The sequence below is a fragment of the Fusarium venenatum genome (assembly GCF_020744135.1).
Source record: "Fusarium venenatum strain MPI-CAGE-CH-0201 chromosome Unknown EDB82scaffold_1, whole genome shotgun sequence".
In the NCBI taxonomy this organism is placed as follows: Eukaryota; Fungi; Ascomycota; class Sordariomycetes; order Hypocreales; family Nectriaceae; genus Fusarium; species Fusarium venenatum.
In genome coordinates this window covers 6586154-6607898 of record NW_027072129.1, presented here as the reverse complement: position 1 = coordinate 6607898, position 21745 = coordinate 6586154, and the positions used below count along the sequence as shown (strand labels likewise).

The following is a 21745-nucleotide window of genomic DNA, read 5'->3' as shown; positions in this document are numbered from 1 at the left end:
CAACCCAAGTACTGTATTCGTACCTGTAAGTTTATTTCTACTTGATGTTGAGAGAGATTTCTTTGCTTTTGACGCGGGAATCGGAACGGAAGCTTCATTCCTTGTCCCTGAACCAACATCAGACCCCGGGCGTGACAGGATAAGCCGTAGACGGTTCCAAGTGGCTAGAAGGAGGAGAAGGAAAAGGAAATGAGGGAAATCTTGGAAAAGTCCTAGGTCGTGGATTGTACCGAGAGTGATTCAGTTCAGCCAGTTTTCGCATGTGGCCCATCATCCATCCAGCTTAGCACATGTACTAATTGAATACTAAGTCGGGTCTAGTACCCGTAGTCAGCACTTGCTGTGATGATCAGTGGGCGAGTCTATCAAAAGTCAAGTGTTAAGCGTCAAGAGGCCCGGAGACAGAGGATTTCGGTACTGCTTCTCAGCTCCTCAATTCAAGCCACAATGACAAGGTCGTTCGCTGACAGGTTCCATTGACCTAGGCCTGACACTGACAGGCCGAGCCTGCCAAGTAATATACATACCCTATTTCTGTTGCCAAGTCAATCAATATACATCATGCACCGTATTTACAAAACTCTATACAATGGACATGCATATAATACCTGTAAACCTCTATTTGACTGCTTAAACCTTGAATATGATTACAAGTTTATAACGGACGGGACCGGGCGCTCCCGCAATTATGACCGTTTTCTATTGGACCAGATTTCTTATCAATACCTAAATCAGCGCAAATTCTTTCCCCGTATTAATAAACGTCTATTAAGGCAATCACTCTTCAAGTGATTTTGCTTATATGTGATAAAACTCATCTTCTCAGTTAACATTAGTCTAAAGATATTAGCCAAATAATCAACATGTGCAAGTCTCGGGTTCACAGCTTCCTCCAAGCTCTGCCAAAAGTCGAACAGCATCTTCACATTGAAGGAACTCTCGAGCCAGAGCTCCTCTTCTCTCTCGCTGAGAAGAACGGCATCGAGCTTCCAAACGACCCCGTATACGAGTCCGCTGACAAGCTGCGGGAGCGCTATGGGCGATTCACATGCCTGGATGATTTCCTGCACTACTACTACCTCGGAATGAGTGTGCTCATCACCGAAAACGACTTCGAAACTTTGGCCTACCAGTACTTCCAGAGAGCAGCGAGTGAGAATGTCCGACATGCTGAGATCTTCTTTGATCCCCAGGCACATATTGCCCGGGGTGTCAGCTACGACACCGTCGTTGCAGGTCTCACTGCCGCCAAGCAACGTGCCCAGAAGGATCTGGGCATCACTGTCGAGCTCATCGTCTGCATCCTTCGCCACCTCCCTGTCCCCGAGTCTCATGCTCTCGTTGACACTCTGCTTGACCGCGGACACTTCAACGACGGTACTCTGACAGGTTTCGGTATGGTATCCAGCGAAAAGGCTTTCCCTCCCGAGCTATTCACCGAGGTGTATGCCCGTGTAGCGAAGACCGGTACTCACCTCACCACCCATGCCGGCGAGGAAGCACCCCCTTCGTTTATTACCGCATCGCTCGAGCATCTCAAAGTCTCGCGTATTGACCACGGACTCGCAGCTGCGCAGGATCCTGAACTTCTCAAGAGACTGGCGGCCAACCGTACCCTTTTAACTTTCTGCCCCTGGTCCAATGTCGCACTCTGCAACCTTCCCGAGTTAGCCGATGCCCCTGTTCGCAAGTTCCTTGACGCCGGGGTTCTGTTCAGCGTCAACAGTGATGACCCTGCTTATTTTGGTGCTTACGTTCAGGAGGTGTACTGTCGTGTCCAGGACACCTTCAACCTTTCTGTCAAGGACTGGGCGTGGATTGTTCGTGGTGCCGTCGAAGAGAGCTGGTGCTCTGAGGAGCGCAAGAAGGCGATTCTAAAGGAGCTTGAACAGGTTCTCGAGGAGTACAAGGATTTGGATGCATAGTTCGACATACATCAAGTCAAGGCGTTGGGAATAGGGGATATGGGAGGTGGTGGAGATACCCCGGTTTGCATGAGTATATTGATAAGACTTGCTGATATTAACGGGAAAACCTTGATCATCTAAAAGGAAATATGCTACAACTCTTGGTTTGCAGCTTGCTATTGTGTCTGATCTGTTGTCTGATGTGGATTCCCCCGACTCTCTTGTCTAGCAGTCCTCCGTAAACCTGCTGTAAACAAGCCAAAGTACAAGTGCGCCACCTCGCTATATCAGACACAGCCGCCGAGCACATCTAACAAACCAGATCCTTTTTTTCTTCCGAAAAAGTAAAAGGCTGGATAAATCCCTAGCCTTCGGTAGTATCCATGGCTTCGCTCTTAAGCTTGTCTTTGGCAGCCTGTACCCGCTCCTCACGCCATTGCTCAATCTTCTCCTTGAGCTCCGTTTGTGGAATAGCATCATCGATTGTCATAGCCTGTCGGGTGAAAGGGTCTTTGGGATCGCTCAGTAAATGCTGAACAATGGTGGATCGGTCAACAATGTGCTTGCTGGGCAGCAGGACAGGATCCTTCATGAGGTCTCCCATGATGGGATCCTCGAACTCGGCCGGGATATCACCAAGGTCCAGTTCGGCCTGATCTAGAATTGTCTTTGCCTCCTCAAACTTGACTTTCAGCTTGTCCCAGCGAGCAATTACAGCCGGGTCCTTCTGGTTCTTTGATGTGAGGATGCGTGAGACACGCTCGAGCACTTCAGGCTTGTAAGAACGACCATCCGCAGCTACGGCGTCGATGAAGACAGACGAGGTACCGAGATTGAGGTAAATGTCCACGATATCCGAGATGATCTGAATAGGGCGGAAGTGGTACTTGTCCCTGTTACTAACACTGAGTTCGGCTGCGGCCTTCTTACCGGCAAGTGTTTCCAGGTTGTAGTTAAGCATGCTCGCGAGACGAGACACAATCTCAGGCATAGTAAAGGCCTCGCTCATGGCGTCAGTGAAGAGCTTCATCATTTCAAGTGTCTCATTAGCCAGTTGCATGAATGACGTGGCCTGGTTGGCCAATTGCTGCAGCTCTTCGTCCTTCTTTTGGCGGTCCTCGGTGTTGAGAGCTGGGTTCTCGAGCTCTCTCTCGATAGCTCTAATTTTAGGGAATTTGGAAAGGGCTTCGTCCAGGACATATGTAGCGTCATTCAACAACATATTTACAAACTGGACAAAGAATTGTTTGTTGACACTGGGCAGATGTTAGTGATTTGTCCAGATACGCGAGGTTAAGCATTACGCACCGGCTCTCTCGTGTCAGCTGTCGCTTGTAGTGATCATTAACCCAGACGCATTTGATGACCTGGAAGATCTCATATCGGATGTTGAACTTGTCGTAGAATGCAGAGTCAGCACCCGTGGACTCGCACTCGATGTAAAACTTCATCAAGCCCTTCAGGAGATGGTCATTGGCAAACTGACTGCCAACAAGCTGGTCACCCAAGACTCCTCGCTTAAGATGCATCAACGGCCAAGTAGCCGAGAAAAGCAGCGAAACCAGTGAAGACTTGAGATAAGGATTCTTGATGTACTCTGTTGAGCGAAGGAATGTCACGCAGAGCGCAATCATTTCGTCGCCGACAGCACTAGGGAGGATTTTAGGGAGCCATCTATTCGTGTGTTAGTTATGGAACTTTCTTGGTGCAGCGTGAGACAGACCTAAAGATGAATTTGAAGTTATCCACGATGTTTTGTAGTGTATATTCGGGGAGACATGAGAAAACATCCGACTTTTCCGTGGGAAGGGGCAATCTAAAAGTGTCAGCAAGTCAACTACGTCTCGTATCAAGTTACATACTGTATCTCCTTCGACTCTTGGCCAGGTTTGTACTCTGATCGAGTCACCAAACGAAGCAGCCAAACAGCCACAATTCGCATAAAGCGCAACGATGTGCTCTGCATTCGGTCATCGAGCAAGACACCCTCTATCGATAGCTTAATGCCGATGCTCTTTTCGAGCACGTCGACATGTCTTTTAACCGCTTTGTCGTATTGCTCAAGCTGTGCGGGAGCATTAAGGAACTTGATACGTTCTGCCTCCATAGCCTGAACTCGCTTCTCCAGATACTTGATATCCCTGTCCAAGTTTTTCAACTGGGAGTTGCAGGCTTCACTTCCATAGTGATGGGCCGCCAGAGTCAAGAAGAAAGCTTCAGAGATGAAGTTGGTTTCGCCGGGTAGTTTGTTCTCGTAGAACGATTCTGAGTAGGATTGATCGGCGTTCAGCTTTGTCTCGTCTGTGATGTCTATCCGTGGTTGCTTCCTGAAATAGTTGTCATCGATCTTGTTGACCTTACTGAAATCCATATCCATGAAAGGTTCGCAGAATCGGTCGAGAATAGTGGTTACATTAATCATAAATCCATTAGAAGAAACCTCGCGTGGATCCACCTGAATTGCCCTCCTCTTGTGGTTTGTGTTCATGATGTAGGCAAACCAATCCAGAATTCGGGATCTTGTGTCCTGACCTGCCCGAATGAATGCGTTTGTGATTGCAAAAAGGTCGTCTTGGTGTGTCCTCAACACCATCCGCAGTGCGTCTTGGGCGGTTGCGACTCTGCTCTTGTCTAGAGTGCGAGCCCCTGGGAAGTAACTCTTGATCACCTCAGTCTGAAGTGGCGAAATTCGGAAGAAAGGTCCGAGAATGGTATGCCTCTCAATGCCGGAAGCAGACTGAGCCATCTTGAAGCAAGAGTGCTTGGCCAAGTTGACAATCAGAGGCGGGAACCTCGTGTAAGTCAGCATAGCCTGGATGTACGGCTTGTAGTCCTGATCCATGGTCATTTCACCTAGCCTGCTGCTTATTTGAACCATGGCGTCGTTGAAAAGAGCAGGGATGGCCTCGTCATCGTCGAACCGCTTGATAGCCTCCTGAATGAAGGTGAAGCAGAGGCCTCCCTCGTCCTGCACGCCTTTCAGGAGATATGGCATGAGTGAATCGTGCTTGGGGTTAGGTTGTCTCCTGCACCTGGGTGTCAGAGTTGTAGTTCCGATGCAATGGGAGCACTTACCCGTAAAGGTCCGGCATAGTCAGTGCGAAAAGACAACCACTCATACACAAACGCTTTGCCTCTTCATGTACTTCAAATTTAATTCCTTCAGTTGCCTTATGCTGGACAGACGCTTTTACAGCACGCTTCCAGCATGGTAGGAAGTAAGTCATGAGGGGCTTATCCTGGGGATAGCTGCTGGCCATCTCCATGATAGCTTGGTCAAGTGTGTTGAGAGAAAGCTTCAGAGACTCTCCTGACTCGTTCAGCTCTTCGTTTAGGTTCGGAAGGAACGACAGCCGTTGACCATGGTTATTGATCATGTTGTGCGGGTTCACAGTGATGCGGAAGATCTGTGAAAGTACTCGGTCGGCGTAATCGACGTCAGACTCGGGCTGAGTGTTGACGGGTTTTGGGGAGGCTCGATCCTCTGGAGCAAGGTCGTCAATCTCAGATGCCAATCTCTTGCGATTCACACGGGGGCTACCTGTTGGCTTCGGCGGCTCTGTCTTGACCCCTAGCTTGTTGAAAGGGTTCTGGCTAGAGGATGCCGCCGGAGCGGAGGAAGTTACATTAATCTTGGGCCTTGAATCGGCATCGGCTTGGGGCTTTGGCGTTGACGTTCGCGAAGGGTTGGCCGATTCGGAATCGGGAACCTTATTCTCATCCGACTTGGTAGACACGGGCGTCGATGTACCCAGCTTAGCGAGACGTCTTGCGCGAATCTAGAAACCATAGCTCAGCATACTCTCCCCATCATGAGTTCACCCAAAAGCAACTTGCCTGCTCCATCTTCTCCTTGTCTGGGGCATCGCCTCCCGTCCAGGATGGTTGCTCGTTGGGATCCATTGTCGAGGTGTACGGGTCGAGAATGGGATGGAAATGGAATGAGGAGTGAAAAGGGTAAAACGATGTCAAAGGCAAGAAGTTCGAGATGGATGACAAGGCTGAGACGGAGATGGGATATCTATGAGGTGTGGACCCAAGCCTCACAAGTACGTAGATAGATGGATGATGCCGAGCTTGGGGGACCTGAGGGTGGGGGAATCCCAGGCAGAACAGAGCCCTGGGCGTTAACTTTTGGCGGGCGAGGTGGGGCGGTGAGGCTGCCTGTTAACGTTGTACTTTAGTGGCTGCACACAGCTGTGGCGTTACTGCGATAGAGGTTGGCTGCAATAGAAGGACCTGTGCTGGAAGATTTGAAGTTCTCTTTACGGTTGATGGCAATGGTATAATATGGAATATGTTATCAGACAAAGAAATGCAACGGAAATTCCGGCAAGCTGGCTTAAAGATTTGGGTCAACACAATTAGCTATACCCAAACTCCGCAGTACTTTGTTAAACTCCGCTCGCTACGGCAACTGACAACGGCTTGCTGTGTAGGTTGTGATACAGTCATGTATAAGTGGGCTGCGCTCCGGACAGCTACTTCAAGAATTACACTCAATTGGGTCATATATTGATTAAGAAAGAACTCTGTTTTATTCGTTTGTCTTTCTTACACTTCAACCAAGAGATTCGCTTTGCTATTCTTTGATCAAGTGTTCGCGGTAAAGGTGGAAGCGAATGATAGAGTTATACATGACTGCAAGACAATGCGATCAACTCGATAATATCAAACTTAAATTGTCTGATTAGAAAATTCTATGATAAAATTTGACTATCAACGCAACGCTTGACCGTACCAGTTGCTAATGATTTTCCACCCAAGCCTGTATGTTGATGCTAGGGTATCCCATGAACCGTAAATGCGCCAGAAAGGAAATATAATTACAACAAAATGAAGTCTGGGGACAACAACAATATGCGATATAGTAAAGACCAGCTCGTCATAGACGGGGCAGGTCCGTCCCCTCGACACTAGCTGAGCGACGACGTTCCGAGAGACGGGGGCCTTCTACCGACCTGTCCCTCTGGAGAGTCGCCGTTGACCCGGAGCTCGCAGCCGCTCTTATGCGGCCTTCTTCACGGCTTCGGTTCAGGAGCCAGTTAACATGCATTCGGATCATGTTGATATTGTTTCGTAGTTCGGTCACCTCTTCGCGAATAGGCATGATTTGATTTATAGTCCACATGCTCTGTCGCGCCTCGAGGTGTGTTAAGTTCTGGTGAACTTCTTCGAAGCCAGCGTCGAGGTCCTGAATGGTGCGGTTGTCTCCTACGACAGACTCGCCAACACCTCGACGGCTGAGGGTTGAGTTGAATTCGGTTATGCGTTGGTTGGTCTCGTCCTGGCGGTTTTGTAATTGCTGGACTTGTTGACCCAAGTCGGTATAAGACTGGATGATTTCTCGTTGGGATCTGATGATCATTCCCGATGGTGTTTCTGGGTGGAATGCGCAGCCCATGGTATGTGAATCCATTTGCCCACGCATGACACGAGCTGGGCAACCAAACTCGCTATATATACAGTTTACAATGGCCCCTTCGCATTCCAGCTCATCATGGGCCTTGGTCTGACTGCGATAGACAAGCTTCCAGCAAGTCTCGCATCGAGTCTTACTCATGGGGCAAGATAATAGATGGAGCTCGCAGTCGGGAGCGTCGAAAGATGCTTTGCAGTGCTGGCATTTATCTTCTTTGTGTGGGCAGATATCGTCCGTAGGCTTGGATCGTAGCCTCTTATCGCAATCAACGCCGGGACATGTGAAGTCCTTGAAACGGCATTGTGTAGTAGCATGTACCTCGACAGCCTCTCGGCGTACTTCAGACTTGCATCCTCGTGCGTGATAAGGGCACTTGACCTTCATGTTGTTAAGCTGCGTTCGGATGAGTCGTGGCGCGCTGAAGCAATTGGGCCATGCTAGAGGTTCCCGGTCGATGGGGCAAGCGGTCCCTGATGGACTAGAATCAATGCTTTGCCGTAAACATCGATAGCAGAATGTGTGGTCGCAAGGAGTTGTAACGGGATCCACGAGAGGATCGTGGCAAATGGGGCACAGTAAGTTTGGGTCGGGTTCCGTGACGTATGTTAAAGAGTACATGTCAAAGATGCAGTTTCCTCCATAGCGTTTGGGGATTCCGAGAGAAGAAAGGTGAGGAGAAGCCATGGGTCCGGTCCGCCGGTCCGAGTTGACATTCGGTATTAATACACCTGAAGAGTATGAAGAATCGATACGGCCTCTAACATCTTGCCTGCCCTGATGAGGGAGCTGTGCTCCAACGTAGAAAGTATCTGGGGAGGGTGGCCTGACGAGGCTAGTAACAAGGTCGGGAGTTGGAGATTGGCGGCGTAGGTTGCGGCGAGCGAATCGACGAGCTGCAGCCGGACTTAGATGGATTCCATCATCGCTAGACTCAGAGGCTGATGTTAAAAGGGCAGGAGGAACAGCTGAAGATGATGATGGCGTAGGGGTCGGTTGTTGAGAATCTTGAAGGGCGGCAGTGGAGGTAGAAGCCGCCGTTGGAGGAGTTGTCGCCATGGTCGGTTAAGCGTTTCGGTCGGTGCTCGAATCCGAATAAGTCGACTACGTCTAGGCTAAACAGGAACTGAGCTGAACAGATGAGGTTGGAATTTCGAAGGCTTGAGGTCGAGACATGTATGCGTATTTAGTGTGCGACGTCGTGATGACGCTCAATAAGGAGGGGGGGTTGCTTGTCTTGATAGAAATGGGATGGGAGAACAGAAAAGATCTCGATGTGCACATCAGGTCTGTATTAGGTGGGAGGTAAAGCCGAGGAGAACGAGTGACAACGCCGTAACATGATGGTTTACACTAAGAATTTTAGCGAGCGAGTCTAGTAGGTTGCATTTTGGCGGGGTCGACAAAAGAAGCGGATCAGGAGAGAGAGAGAGAGAAATGCAGGGGTCGCATTCTGGAAAACCCGAGATAATCATGATCAATTGGGGACGAGGATCTGGAGAGGATCATGGGGAATTGATGGGTCTGTTGTGCTGTAAATATTTTATTTGATTCCTACCTAATTGATACTCCTTTATTTAGTACTGTCAAAGATTCTTGTGTCTTTTCAAAACTTCACCACCTTAGTAGATACATCTGACCCTTCCAGTCTCAAAAATACTCGTACCTGTCAGGGTCCTTGCTTAGCCTTTTTTGTCGATTACATCATTTCTTAATCATTTCGCCTTACTTCTTGTCCCCGCCCACCTCTAGGTAGGTAAGGTAAGGTATGCTTGTGTTGTCAGGTCTTGCGCTGGGCGACATAAACTCTTCCTCCTTAGGCTTGGCCTCACCGTTTATGACAGTTTTAAAAAACAGGGTCTTTCCACATTCCCTTCCAAAAGGAACAAGCTTCATCCACTTTGAGCCCGTTGTTTTGTTGGTTTAACGCCTTGGTTCAATTGCTTGGGCCTCTCTGCTTGACTCGTGAGAGCCCTGGTTTTTTTTACCAACGGCGACAATGCGAACCAGCAATCAGGCCTTACCTTGTCTTGTCTGGTCCAGGTACGCTAGAGCTGCAGTGTCAGGTTTGACAGCTCTCGATGTGTCCCCGATACTTCCATCTGTTGAGTCACCTTGAACGCTCTCTGTGTTTGTTTTTGGTCCCTACAACTACCGCCTGTCTATGCGGTTCCGTAACTACCGGCATTCAGAGACAGGCTAGACAAAAAGGCCCGGGATCTACGGCTCCGCAATGGAGTTTAGAGTTTGCCAAATCATGGAAAACGGTCTTGTCATGTCGGAAAGAGGTAAAAAAAGGGTTGATAACCGACGGAACAATGATATAATTGGAAACATTTATTCTAGAGGTTAGTCACTGAGTCATATACTTCATCTCCAACATGGTTCTTCTTGCTAGCAGTCGAATGTTCTAGCATCAGGTCTTGTCTGAAGCTATTTAGACAGGGCGTCATAAAACCATAAAAGACTTGGCAAAGATGATTATTCCTTGTTGTTTAAGAGTAGTGATCCATCCAAATTTCCAACTAATATGACAGACAGATAAGAATCTGTTCTTATCTCATGTTAAATTGGGGGGATCTGGTGTTCTGATGGAAATATTGGAGAAATTCAACTGACTATAGGGTATGACCTGGATGAACAAGGGTATAGCATACAAACTCAGCCCCCAATTATGAATTCTGCCTCTTGTTGAGCCTCACTTTCTCTTCACTACCTACTACCTAGGCTTCCACGAGGCATCTGGCATAGCTGACGTGGCAGACATTGACCCGAGTCTGATTCGACTCTCGTAGCTGCAATACAACGTCAGACAATGAGCCAAGATGTCGTTATTGCTGCAGATGATGAACGCGTGAGTGAATATACAGCCTCAAACTGAATAAAAGAGCGGATCGGATCAGCTAAACTGTCAACTTGCGGCTTAAAAAATCAAGTTATTCACTCACTCCTGCTCTTGTGGGCATGCAATTGCTCCTCTAGTTCTGACCGAATTTTGGCCCCCATTCGCTGCTTTAAAGACCTTGACAGCCTTATTTCACACCAGGAACTATCGGATTTGGCCGGATAATCATGATCAGTGACAATCTGTTCACAATGATTACCAATAACAAATTCCTGAAGGACAACAATTTGACGAACTAATGTATGAATAAAGTGCATTGATACACAGCCACATAAAAAAAGAGTCCCTTTCACAACCCAAACTATAGACCAGGCCACTAACAAGACTCAAAAAGGCATCATCCTGCAGCATCGTCCAAACCGATTTCCCTTGTTGTTGCCTAATCACCCACAACGCTTCTTTATGCACTGCACCCTCCCTCTTTCAACCAAAAGATAACACAGCCTTGTGCACCGCATGAGCGGGCTCTCTGTACGTTGTGATGGTCTAGTAAAAGCGGCGGCTCACAAAAGGCCAAGGCAGATGGATGGACTGCATGCCATGCTACACTTGCAGTACGCTTCGCGCAATCGTATATACGACGCGGAGATGAATTACTGTTACCTTGATCAGCAGACAATCGAATCGTTCTCCAGGTATCTGAGTAACAAAGGTCGGCAACCAATGAGTGTTAATAACTGGCTATGGCTGAGTATATAGAGTTCGGATGCCTACCCCCTGGGAGACTTCATCTTTAAATATTCGAAAAATCACTACTTAGATTTCATCCCCAAATTTACAAAACTAAGTACCCTTTGATCTACAACTATGAAACCTTCGCAGCCTCCTCCCAATGGCCAACCGGCCCCAAACTCCCCTGCCAAACCAAAACGCAAGAACATCAACCCTCAAGCTCTTGTCTCAAAGTTCTGGAAAAAGTATCACTCCAAGACTCCCGGCAAGGTGACCTCTATTTTCCCTCAGAGTCTATACGACTCTCTCCTTACAGACGCGGACTCATCGGAGCCCAAAACTCGCAACGCGGCGCAGAGCTACGAGGCTGCTGCTAAGGACTGCCGTGCTCGAGTTCGTGCCGTCGTCAAAGAGTGCGAGCGTACCAATGCCAAGTTTAGCGACCCGGACTTTGATATCGAGTCCGATTTTGCGTCGCACCAGGACAATTGTCTCTTTGGCCTCGTCAGAAATACCTGCCCTATCTGCGGAAGCGATAGTGATGATGATGAGGACATAGAGTACGCTTCCACGAGTGATGCTCGACGAACTAAGAAACCTCGCGATCGTAAGGCCGGCGGCAATTCAATAAGCAAAAAGCGTGATAGCAATAAAGACAGCCTGCGAGGAGACGGCCCTTACCATGGGGGCTTTGTCTGCCGGCAAAAAAGGCCTGGTTCGGTTCATCGTATCCCCTGGATATTTGAAAACCCCCAGTTCACCGTCGACGGCTTCTCCAGCTCAGACATCAAGCAGGGTGCGACCGGCAACTGTTGGTGGCTGGCTGCTCTCGCAACTATCGCCCATCGAAAAGACCTGATGAAAAAGATATGCGTTGCACGAGATGAAGAATGCGGCGTCTACGGCTTCGTCATCTACCGCGATGGAGAGTGGATATCGACTGTCGTGGACGACAACTTGTACTTGAAGTACAGGGACTTTGGAGAGGACAGCCAAGTCTACGACGCAACCCTCAAGAAGGCGCGCCAATATAAAAATCAGAAGCAAACAGGTTCCGAAGCTTTGTACTTTGCCAAGTGCGAGGACCCCAACGAGACCTGGTTACCCCTGCTGGAGAAAGCAGTGAGTTAGCAAATGTGATTATGCGAGACAGAAGCTAACGTTCATAGTTTGCCAAAGTTCATGGCGATTACCAGTCCATGGAAGGCGGATGGGCTGGAACAGCTGTCGAGGATCTCACAGGCGGCGTAGCCACAGTGGTCGCGGGAAATAGAGTTCTTCGCAAGGAGCGACTGTGGCGAGAAATGCTTGGATCAGATGGATCAGATGGAGAGTTTGTTTTTGGCCTGTCTGCAGGTGGACCTGGAGACGAGCACAAGAACGGCATTGTCCTACAGCATGCTTATTCCGTGCTCAGAGTCGCTGAAGTGCAGAACGAAGACGGTGTCAAGTTTCGCCTGGTCAAGATTCGGTAAGCATTTCTTCATCGGCACTGTGTCAGCCTCTAACATATCTAGAAACCCCTGGGGACAGAGGTCCGAAGCCGGCCAAGGCGAGTGGCATGGCCCATGGTCAGATGGTTCCAAGGAGTGGACCCCGTACATGATCAAGAAGCTCAAACACGAGTTCGGCGACGACGGAGTCTTTTGGATGTCATTCAATGACATGCTCGACAACTTCAAATGGATGTACAGAACCCGACTCTTTGATGAGCGATGGACTGTGGCTCAGCAGTGGTTGAGTGTCAGTATCTCGTGGCTTACCGGCTACCTTAAGAAGAAGTTTGTTATTGAGGTCGAGGAAGAGGGCATGGTGGTTATTGTTCTTTCACAGGTATGATCCGTCCCTGAGAGACACGTCTAATACTAATTTCTTGAAGCTTGACGAACGCTACTTTACCGACCTTAAGGGGCAGTACGAGTTCGCTCTAAGCTTCCTCATCAAGTCATCGGAAAGCAATAATACCATCTGCACCGTGCGTCCAGTGCACCAGTGGGATCGACGTTCGATCAACTGCGAAGTCGAACTTGAACCGGGCACCTACGAAGTCATTCCCAAGATCATGGCGGAGCGGCTTGTTTGGCGGCCAAGAGTGGAAAAAATGGTCAAGAGAGCTGCAGACGAGAACCCAAAGAAGCTACGCCAGATCGGTCTACAGTATGACCTAGCCCACGCAAAGGGTGGGATTCTAGATGAGGATGAAGCTCTTCGTAAGAAACGTGAGGCTGAAAAGAAGAAGAAACTCAAGGGTAAGGAGCAAGAGGTCAAGAAGAAGCAAATGACTGAGGCGATGGCGCGAATGGAGGAAGCGATGGTGGCTATGAGGAACGAGTACAACCAATACCTCAACGAGAAAGAGAACGAAAAGGATAAGGAGAAAAAGGAAGAGCCTGCTGAAGAGGATGAAGAGAAGAAGAATGATGACGAAACTGAGCCCAAGGAACCTGTTGTCGAGACTAAAGACAAAGCAAACCAGGCGCCTCCAGGGTTTTGGCCAGAAGATTCTCCCAGCAAGGGCGACCTGGACGTTTCGAAACATTCCGAAACACCAGTCGAGCCAAGGAAGGAGTCGTCGTCTTCGCATGATACGAACGAGGCGACGGAAGAAAAGAAAAGAATGCCTTTCCGAATCCCATCTCCTCGTGGTAACCGTCGCGGTATTCCGCCACCTCCGATCCCGTATCAATATCAATATCAAGACCAGAGTCCTCTTCGCAACGATAGGCGAATGACCATTACCGACTACAGCATGGACACATACCCCGTGTTTACACCACCCACGGAACCCACGTCCGAGTCGGATCTTGACAGCTCAGCCTCTGGTTCTGGTTCCGATACCGCATCTGACGATAACAACTCGTCAAGCTCAGATAGCGATGGCATGAGCCTCTACCCGCGTCGACGGTTTCGCCAGCGCAAGAAGCAACCCTGGAATGCCGTGTGCGTGATTGGCCTTCGTGTCTATGCTCAGCACGCAGGCATCAAGGTACGTCTTGCTGACCAGAAGCGCGACGAGGCTACTGAGCTTGTCGCACCAGAGGCAAGCAGCGCGGCTGGTCCGACCGAGTAGTCACTAACTACTGAGCTTGAAACTGATGAAAGATGGATGGATGGATACGGAGATGAGATGAATTTGGGAGTGGAGGCTACTGTACGGGGCTGGTAGTAAATTTGAGTTTGGACCTGTGGAGGATGATCGGTATTTCGACAGAGATCTACTCAATTATCCCCTAACGCACATAGCGACGTTTGTTATTTTATTTTTCCAGTAGTTAGTTAAAAAGAATGGCACTATCATTTCTCATATCATGTGGTGGATGTGTATCTTTCTGCTCCATACTTGACTTGGGTTATGATCCGAAGTGCAATTTAACGTCGACGTGACTCGAGTCATTCAACCTTGGATTGTGTGACAGATTACAATTGACTACTTTGAACATGCTTGTTATCACTTTGTTTGGTTAATATGTCATCTACTATTTGCAGCCGTGTTATCCCCATGTTTTGAATTAACTGATTGATACAAACCTTGACTTCAATATGCAAAGAAACATTGCCATTTTTAATTATTGGTGGAATAGAAAATCCGCATCAACGTTAGAGATTAAAATAAAAAAAGAAAACAATCGTGTATATCATTTCTGGAATAGTTCACCGTTTAATGTTTGAACCATCTCATCTCATTTTTTTATGACCTGTTTCGATGCGCACGGCCTTTGAGCGACTGTTTCATCTTGATTTCATCTTTTGGTAGAAGCGTTCTCGTTTCACCATCCTCGTCAGCCTCCTCGGGATCTACCAGAATGATCTACCAAAATCGTTTCTCTTGACGTGCACGGAGCAGAAATTATCAATCCAGGGCGCGAGATTGATGAGCACCTCGGAAGCTTCTCCCAAGTTGGGAAAGTTTTGCGGTTGGACGACATCTAGAATGAATCTATCGTGATGACTGCATCGCTAAGGATCATGAGTAGGTAGGAGAAGAGGTTCAAGCGTCAGGAACAATGCGTATATAATCTAGACCCAAGCTCGTCTTCAAGATTTCGAAATCAGATTCATCTCAACTCAGTAGCCTCTTCTACATTCTTTATACCTATTCCCTTTTTACATTCGCTTCTTATTCAAACCAACCTCTTTCGTTTCAACAGCCTGAAAATCTTCATCATGCTTTACACATCTATCATCGTTGCTCTTGTTCCTTTCGCAGTGGCTGGTCCCATTGCTCCCCGAGCCGGCCTCGGCAGCGGACTCCCTGGCCTCGGAGGCGGCTCTGGCTCTGGTCTCCCCAGTCTCCCCAGTCTCGGAGGTGGTTCTGGCTCTGGTTTGCCCAAGCTTCCCGGCCTAGGAGGTGGTTCCGGTGCTGGTGGTCTTCCTAGCCTTCCCAGTCTTGGTGGCGGTTCTGGATCTGGTGGTTTGCCTAGCCTCCCAGGCCTTGGAGGCGACTCTGGCTCTGGCTCTGGTCTGCCCAGTCTTCCTGGACTTGGAGGCGGCTCCGGCTCCGGCCTGCCTAGTCTTCCTGGCCTCGGAGGTGGCTCGGGCGGTCTCCCCAGCATCCCCGGACTTGGAGGGGATGACTCTTCAGATGAGTCCCCCAGCGCTACTGCTCCCAGCGTTGTGGCTCCCACTGCTTCCCCTCAGACCTCTCCTACTGCCCCTAGTGGCTCTACTGGAGGATCTGCTGGTACGGATGGCCCTGCTTCTCGCCGCGGCTTCTTTGATGGTGGTTCATCTGGATCTGGCTCTCCCCTCTCTGGCTTTCTGGGATCCGGCGGCTCTTCTTCTGGCGGCTCTTCCGGAGACTCTTCTTCCGGAGGTGCGTCTAGCTCTCCCTTTGGTAGTTTCCTAGGATCCGGTGCCGGTGGACTTGGCGGCTCTACTATGAACGACCTCAGCGGCGACTGCAAGGACGTCACTGTCATCTTTGCCCGTGGTACCACCGAGGCTGGCAACGTTGGTACAGCTGCTGGACCTCCCTTCTTCAAGGCCCTTGGCGAGAAGATTGGCCAGGACAAGCTCGCTGTTCAGGGTGTCGACTACAGCGCCAGCGTTGCTGGTATCATGCAGATGGGCGACAAGGCCGGCTCTGAAAAGATGTAAGTCAAACCCGCCATACCTAAAAAGAGTAACACGATACTAACAGAGAATAGGGCGAGCCTTGTCACGGAGGCTGCTAAGAAGTGCCCCAAGACCAAGATTGTCATGTCTGGATACTCGCAAGGAGCTATGCTGGTGCACAACGCTGCCAGGGCTCTTCCTGCTGAGACCACTGCCAAGGTTGCTGCCGTCCTCAACTTCGGCGACCCTTGTAAGTTCAATATATCGACGAGAAAGATTATCAAAAAGCTAACAATGTTACAGTCCAGAGGCAGGCCATCCAGGGCGTCTCGGCTGATAAGGTCAAGATCATCTGCCACGCAGGCGATGGTGTCTGCGCCGGTACTGCTGCCATCACTCCCGATCACCTTACCTACAGCAAGGATGCTGGTGCTGCTGCTGAGTTTGTTGCCAGCAAGGTGCAATAAGCAACACTTTGTGTGAATGACACATTGGTGCAATGATGAAGGACTGCCGGGGCCGGGCTCTCGGTGGTGAAGGATGAATTTCTTATGACTTGTCTATTATTCTAGCTACTATATACTTTCAAACTGTCGTTTTGTATGTCAACTTGTCTTTTGTCAAATGATGTCTAGTGAATGATGAGTTGTAGAGAAAATTTAAAGGCTCTGACTGTAACATCTAGTTACTTTTATTGCGAGATTTAACAAATTTGTCTTTTTGAAACATGCCTGTCTGTATGATAGGCAGTGTAGTGTAAATTGAAGAATGATACATACGACCTGGGAGCACTTGCGAAGACTGAGAATATAACATGTTGTGCTGTATAAGGGAAGGATTCCCCAGACCAGCCTGTTATATCTGTCCCAACTGTAGCATAATGTCGTGCGATTAACCAAGCACTGAGGAAATAATACAAGCTCTCTATGAACGATAATTCATGTTGTCTCAGAAAGGGTAGAAACTGAGGCGTAGTGCTGATGTTTTGTGAATATATATGCAAACAGACGAGTTCTCTTCAACAAACACTGGGGATATGGTGTAGGGGTATCACGTTCGCTTTGCATTGTTTCGAATGCTTGCGAAAGGCCGGGGGTTCAAATCCCTCTGTCTCCAAAACTTTTGCCGTTCTGACTACGCTCATTTTTTAGTGTAGAAGTGGACATCCATTGCAACTCTATTTTTAGTCTTGACAATCCCAGACAAGTACCGAGGTACAAGGGCAGGCGTGCCATTGTCCTATCTCAAAGGCTGTAGAAATGGAATTTGTTATCTTTTGTCAACTCTTGCCTATTGTTGACAACGTTGGTCAGAGGCAACTCATAAAACCATGAATAAGCGAAAAGAACCGCATCAATTTATGATATCCAATCACCATGAATTTGATTTGACCTGTCAGCCAGGATGCAGCATGTGATGTTTGACTTGTCAGGGGTGCTGCATTGATTGATTACTGGGTATATGTACACGTGCCGCCACAAGCCATGAATCATGTGAACCGCATGGGAACAAAGCCTGCATTCCTTTTTAGCTTCTTATTCCAGGATTCGGGGCATTTCTTCTAGATAATTGATAATTCCAATGAAAGAGGCTTGAAGTGATGTGATAAGGAGAAAAGATGTCAAGTTGTTTGTCTCACGTGCATAAACTTGATCAAGATATTGTCCTTGTCTTGTATTGTTAGGAAAATAGTCGAATTGTTCCTATTTCCGAGAATACCGTATCTACGTCATGTCCTCCCCCACAGAATTACCCCCGCGTGTCTCTTTTTAACCAGATTCCGGGGGAGACTTTCACATGTCAACGAGCTTGGAAATGTTGATGCGATACTCTAAAGAACCAAGTTGTCACGAGTCACGAGCCCGTCATCCTACTCGGCTCCGAGTCCGAATTGAGCTTGGGATCATTATTTGTTTGTAATGATTGAGCCTTACTTTTGTGTTTACACTGCCTCCTAGTTAGAAGCCTACAATGCAATTTGACTTTTCTTCTTCCTCTTCTCTTGCTTCATTCGTATCGTCTACCTTAGACAGGTAGAAACTCTCACCTAAGCTACTACCCATCAACAAGACCGTTACAACGTTTTAATTAGCGATATCTCACAACCCTTGTCCTATCACCTCCGAGGGTGTTCGAGTCGTGTTTCTTTCATGTGAACGGCTGTCAATTTACCCGAGAAGACTAACGACACCATGTGCTTGCTTGAATCCTAACTAGTTTCTCTTTGTCTGTTCTTCTACTTTCCTCACATATTTATTTCAAACCGTTCAAATAATACACATTTAGACCTGATCTGGTCATCATGATAGATCACGTCTTGGGACGGCCCTCGGTCAAGTCTCGAAGGCTTCAAGTCCTAGCAGTTTTGACCTTTTGGTCCGCCTATCTAGTCAAGTAAGACCTCCCAGATTCTCTCTTTTCTTTAATGTACTTACGCATACCATAGAGGCCACAAACATGGTCCTCCCGGCGCTCAGTTTTTCTCAAAACTCTTCTCCAGACGTCTCACACCATGGCAAACCGTCGTGATAACCATGATCTACTTGTACGCCGCCCGCAACTTCAGCACCCTCGTCGGTCTCGCCAGCCCAGAGCCCTTGGCCAACATGTACGACGCCACCTACTACCGGGCCACGTGGGTCCTGACCGCGCTGGACGCTGGTTTCTGGACAGCCATGAAGATCAAGACAAAGTGGCTGCGCGACATGGCGAGCATCGTCTTCTCGCTCTTCTACCTCGTTGCTGCTGAAAAGGCCGACGAGAAAGTTCGCAAGGTCCGAGGCATGATCACGGTCGAGCATATGCGCGTGTCCTGGAACAAGGGCACCTCACCGTATCTGAGTTTCTTCCAGGGTCTTATGCGACCGCGTTTTATGCGGTGGCCTCCGAGGCAAATTAGGATCCCCCGGCCTTCCGATAGCGATTACAAAGAGCCTGTCCTTGCGTGGCTGTACTACGACGGACCTTTGTCGGATCTGGAGCGTCATGATAGGATAATTCTAGATATTCCGGGTGGTGGTTTTGTTGCGATGGATCCTCGCTGCAACGACGACAAGTTATTCTCATGGGCGGCCAAATCAGGACTTCCTGTCCTGAGTCTCGACTACAAAAAGGCACCCGAATTTCCATATCCGTATGCGCTGAATGAGTGTTTCGACGTTTACAGGACTATTATCAATACCAAGGGTCGATGCGTTGGCCTGCCAGGAACAGAAGTGCCTCGAGTTATCGTGACAGGCGATAGCGCTGGAGGTAACCTTGCAGTCGCGGCAACTTTGATGATTATGGAAACAAGACACCCGGCATTTCGAAGACCAGGACAGGCAGACTTGCCGGCTCCGGATGGACTCATCTGCTTCTATCCTGCGCTGGACATGAATATTGGCAACTGGATGACCGACGAACAAATGTCTCTCATCAAAGATCGCAAGACGAGAAAGACGAATCGCAGAATCATGCGACGAAAGAGTATGCAATACAACGAGTTGGTGGGAACTCCTCACCACTCTGATGACGAAGAAGATGGATCACCGCCACCAGATACTAAGTTGAGTGGCAAGTTGAACGGCTTGACGACAAAAGAGGCTTTGATTGCGGCTTCTCAAGGACCCAAAAGCCCACACCCAGAGTTCTCGCACGTCGGACCTCGATCTTTGAGCTTCCCAAAGGAAGCCCTAGAAGCCAACGGAAAGAATTCATCTCACCATGTTGAACCAATGAAGACAAGACTGGCCACATCGTCAATGATCTCCTACTTTAACGATCGAGTGCTCACACCAGAAATGATGAGAGCAATGATCATCTTGTATATCGGTGCACATAACCGCCCCGATTTTAGCCAGGACTACCTCCTTAGCCCTGTCCTCGCACCCGAAGCCTTGCTGGTTGACTTTCCTAAGACATACTTTATGACAGGAGAACGAGACCCTCTTGTCGACGACACAGTCATTTTTGCAGGAAGACTTCGCCGCGCGAAAGAAACTGCGTTCGCACAGGAACAAGCAGGAAGCAACGGATTAGAGTTCAACGACCGGGATGCTGCGGAAGTGATGCTAATCCCTGGAACATCTCATGGCTTTATGCAGTTCCCGACTGTGTATCCTCCTGCTTGGAGACACTTTGAACGATGCGTCGAATGGTTTGATCAGCTTTTTGAACATGCACATGTCATGCGCGTGCGAAAAGATAGACAATCCCGAGCTGCAAAGTCGCAGACCAATGGTTTCGGTGTTAACGGTGATGGAAGACATCACCAACGCACAGAATCCAGCGGAGAAGAGGATAAGCCGCTGGAGATCAGCATGACAAAGATGAATCAGCGACGAAGCTCGAATCAAGCCTCGCCGCCTATACAGAAACAGGATTCTGTGTCATCGGAAGTGAATGATGGTAGTGGAAGCGGAGACACGACGCCGCGAGCATACACAAATGGGTATCCTCTTACGAATGACGATAAGAAGAATGCATCTCGACGGAAGAGTGTGGGCTTGAACAAGAGTAGGAATAGAAACAAGAGTCTTGTCAAGCTTAAGAGCTCTGATGATCTGCTTGGCCGACGTATGCAGGGTCTTGCAAGTGGACTGACAGGGATGGTAGGTGATGATGATTGATTTGGGGGATGCATGGCTGGTGTTTATTGTATTGCATAGTGATTTATATCGATGAGATGCATTGGGTATATGGAGGAATGATACAGGGGGTGAGTTGGGAAAGGCATATATTTCTGCATTGTTGGACTTACGAAGATATGATGACTGTCTGTAGATACACAAAGGACACCCTTAGAATAACTGACCATTTGAATCAACATATGTACTATGAATTGCTAGAATGCCCAACTTCTGAAAGACGGAGGACAGGTAATTGTTGGCTTATTCGTTTTTTCTGCAGATGATTTCATCCCACCATCATGCTGACCAAGGTCTCAAAACAGCCTCGCCATTACAACCCAAAGCATGAATCCCAAGTCATCGTTGAAGCCGTAGCTTACGGACAGTGGCCGAGAGGAATACTATGATGGAGGCATCGAGAACATAAAAGGGGGCGGACGGACCGTGTTTGCGTCAGTGTTTCTCGGTGAGTAAAAACACGCAACTCATGATGGGAAAATAAGCGGGAATTGGGCCGATTGGACATTGATAAACCCCTGATGGTTTTTGATCTGGGGAGCCTTGGTTGGGCTGAGCAGGACACGCCACTTGGATCGGGTCATTATTTCAGACGACAAGGCTCCAAGGTATTGTAAGATAATACGTGGTGAGAATAATGATATAGTTGACCCTTACTCGGTGACCTTTGGTGGCCTCGTGTCATGTAATCCTTCTTGTGATGGGTGCTAAGGTAGGTATTGAATAATCGTGGGAGACCCAAGCCTGCCTGGTAGCCAGAATACCTCCATACTAGTCTAGTGAACTTTTCATCGTTTCAGGGCGTTTCTCGGTATTATTTGCTTCATACCAGTGTTATACTGTTTATTCAGCACTATAATTTGGCTGACAGAACCATTAATAGGTGCTGTACGAAAGACGGCCGGGGATGTGGATCCGATAGCCCAGTTTTGCCGACCGGCAGCCTCCGTGATTGGGCCGCTCATGTCGCCCGGGGCTTCCGGCATTCCTATTCCTATCCTTTCAGCCCTGTAAATAACTAAATTCATATTTATGAACATAACTATTCCTCAGAGCCGATGATCTTTTTCAAAGAAAATGGTAGAAATAATATTTAGGACCAACAGTAATACGTAGCATGACGTCCATTTGGTTCTAGAGTAACTAAATCACACCGACT

The 21745-nt window shown here is 48.5% G+C and overlaps 6 protein-coding genes and 1 non-coding gene across 7 annotated transcripts; 5 read left to right on the top strand and 2 right to left on the bottom strand.

Annotated features, from left to right (window-relative positions):
- The first annotated feature begins 660 nt into the window (after positions 1 to 660).
- Positions 661 to 2098, top strand: EDB82DRAFT_63948 (adenine deaminase). The gene has a single exon (XM_025729919.2). It carries the CDS (start codon positions 864 to 866, stop codon positions 1923 to 1925), a length of 1062 nt encoding a protein of 353 aa, XP_025589097.1. The 5' UTR covers positions 661 to 863; the 3' UTR covers positions 1926 to 2098.
- EDB82DRAFT_63950 (ubiquitin elongating factor core-domain-containing protein) lies at positions 2099 to 6213 on the bottom strand. The gene is made up of 6 exons (XM_065610024.1): positions 5745 to 6213; positions 4983 to 5686; positions 3770 to 4933; positions 3631 to 3723; positions 3216 to 3581; positions 2099 to 3163 (listed from the first exon to the last, which is right to left on the bottom strand). The coding sequence occupies exons 1-6, from the start codon at positions 5808 to 5810 to the stop codon at positions 2272 to 2274; spliced, it is 3285 nt and encodes a 1094-aa protein (XP_065465696.1). The 5' UTR covers positions 5811 to 6213; the 3' UTR covers positions 2099 to 2271.
- Positions 6214 to 6792: 579 nt separating this feature from the next.
- Positions 6793 to 8385, bottom strand: EDB82DRAFT_471700 (uncharacterized protein; the record flags this gene model as incomplete). The annotated part of the gene is made up of 1 exon (XM_025729922.1): positions 6793 to 8385. One exon carries the CDS (start codon positions 8383 to 8385, stop codon positions 6793 to 6795), a length of 1593 nt encoding a protein of 530 aa, XP_025589099.1.
- A 2653-nt stretch (positions 8386 to 11038) lies between these two features.
- EDB82DRAFT_520967 (uncharacterized protein) lies at positions 11039 to 13973 on the top strand (the record flags this gene model as incomplete). The annotated part of the gene is made up of 4 exons (XM_025729924.1): positions 11039 to 12025; positions 12073 to 12374; positions 12421 to 12736; positions 12783 to 13973. 4 exons carry the CDS (start codon positions 11039 to 11041, stop codon positions 13971 to 13973), a joined length of 2796 nt encoding a protein of 931 aa, XP_025589101.1.
- An 847-nt stretch (positions 13974 to 14820) lies between these two features.
- EDB82DRAFT_63835 (cutinase-domain-containing protein) lies at positions 14821 to 16561 on the top strand. Its single transcript, XM_025729925.2, has 3 exons — positions 14821 to 15996; positions 16051 to 16208; positions 16262 to 16561. The coding sequence occupies exons 1-3, from the start codon at positions 15068 to 15070 to the stop codon at positions 16423 to 16425; spliced, it is 1251 nt and encodes a 416-aa protein (XP_025589102.1). The 5' UTR covers positions 14821 to 15067; the 3' UTR covers positions 16426 to 16561.
- Positions 16562 to 16988: 427 nt separating this feature from the next.
- EDB82DRAFT_t49 lies at positions 16989 to 17074 on the top strand. The gene has a single exon. It is a non-coding gene; the product is annotated as a tRNA-Ala (tRNA).
- An 861-nt stretch (positions 17075 to 17935) lies between these two features.
- Positions 17936 to 20568, top strand: EDB82DRAFT_551353 (Alpha/Beta hydrolase protein; the record flags this gene model as incomplete). Its single annotated transcript, XM_025729926.2, has 2 exons — positions 17936 to 18352; positions 18405 to 20568. The coding sequence occupies exons 1-2, from the start codon at positions 18261 to 18263 to the stop codon at positions 20566 to 20568; spliced, it is 2256 nt and encodes a 751-aa protein (XP_025589103.1). The 5' UTR covers positions 17936 to 18260.
- Positions 20569 to 21745: the final 1177 nt, after the last annotated feature.

Bases quoted from the DNA above. Each gene is read 5' to 3' on its own strand.
- EDB82DRAFT_63948 (XM_025729919.2), top strand. From the start codon at position 864: ATGTGCAAGTCTCGGGTTCACAGCTTCCTCCAAGCTCTGCCAAAAGTC.
- EDB82DRAFT_63950 (XM_065610024.1), bottom strand. From the start codon at position 5,810: ATGGATCCCAACGAGCAACCATCCTGGACGGGAGGCGATGCCCCAGAC. The intron at 3,582-3,630 runs GTCTGTCTCACG...ACACACGAATAG, and splicing joins AACTTCAAATTCATCTTTAG to ATGGCTCCCTAAAATCCTCC. The intron at 3,164-3,215 runs GTGCGTAATGCT...ACATCTGCCCAG, and splicing joins CAGCTGACACGAGAGAGCCG to TGTCAACAAACAATTCTTTG.
- EDB82DRAFT_63835 (XM_025729925.2), top strand. From the start codon at position 15,068: ATGCTTTACACATCTATCATCGTTGCTCTTGTTCCTTTCGCAGTGGCT. The intron at 15,997-16,050 runs GTAAGTCAAACC...AACAGAGAATAG, and splicing joins AAGGCCGGCTCTGAAAAGAT to GGCGAGCCTTGTCACGGAGG. The intron at 16,209-16,261 runs GTAAGTTCAATA...ACAATGTTACAG, and splicing joins CCTCAACTTCGGCGACCCTT to TCCAGAGGCAGGCCATCCAG.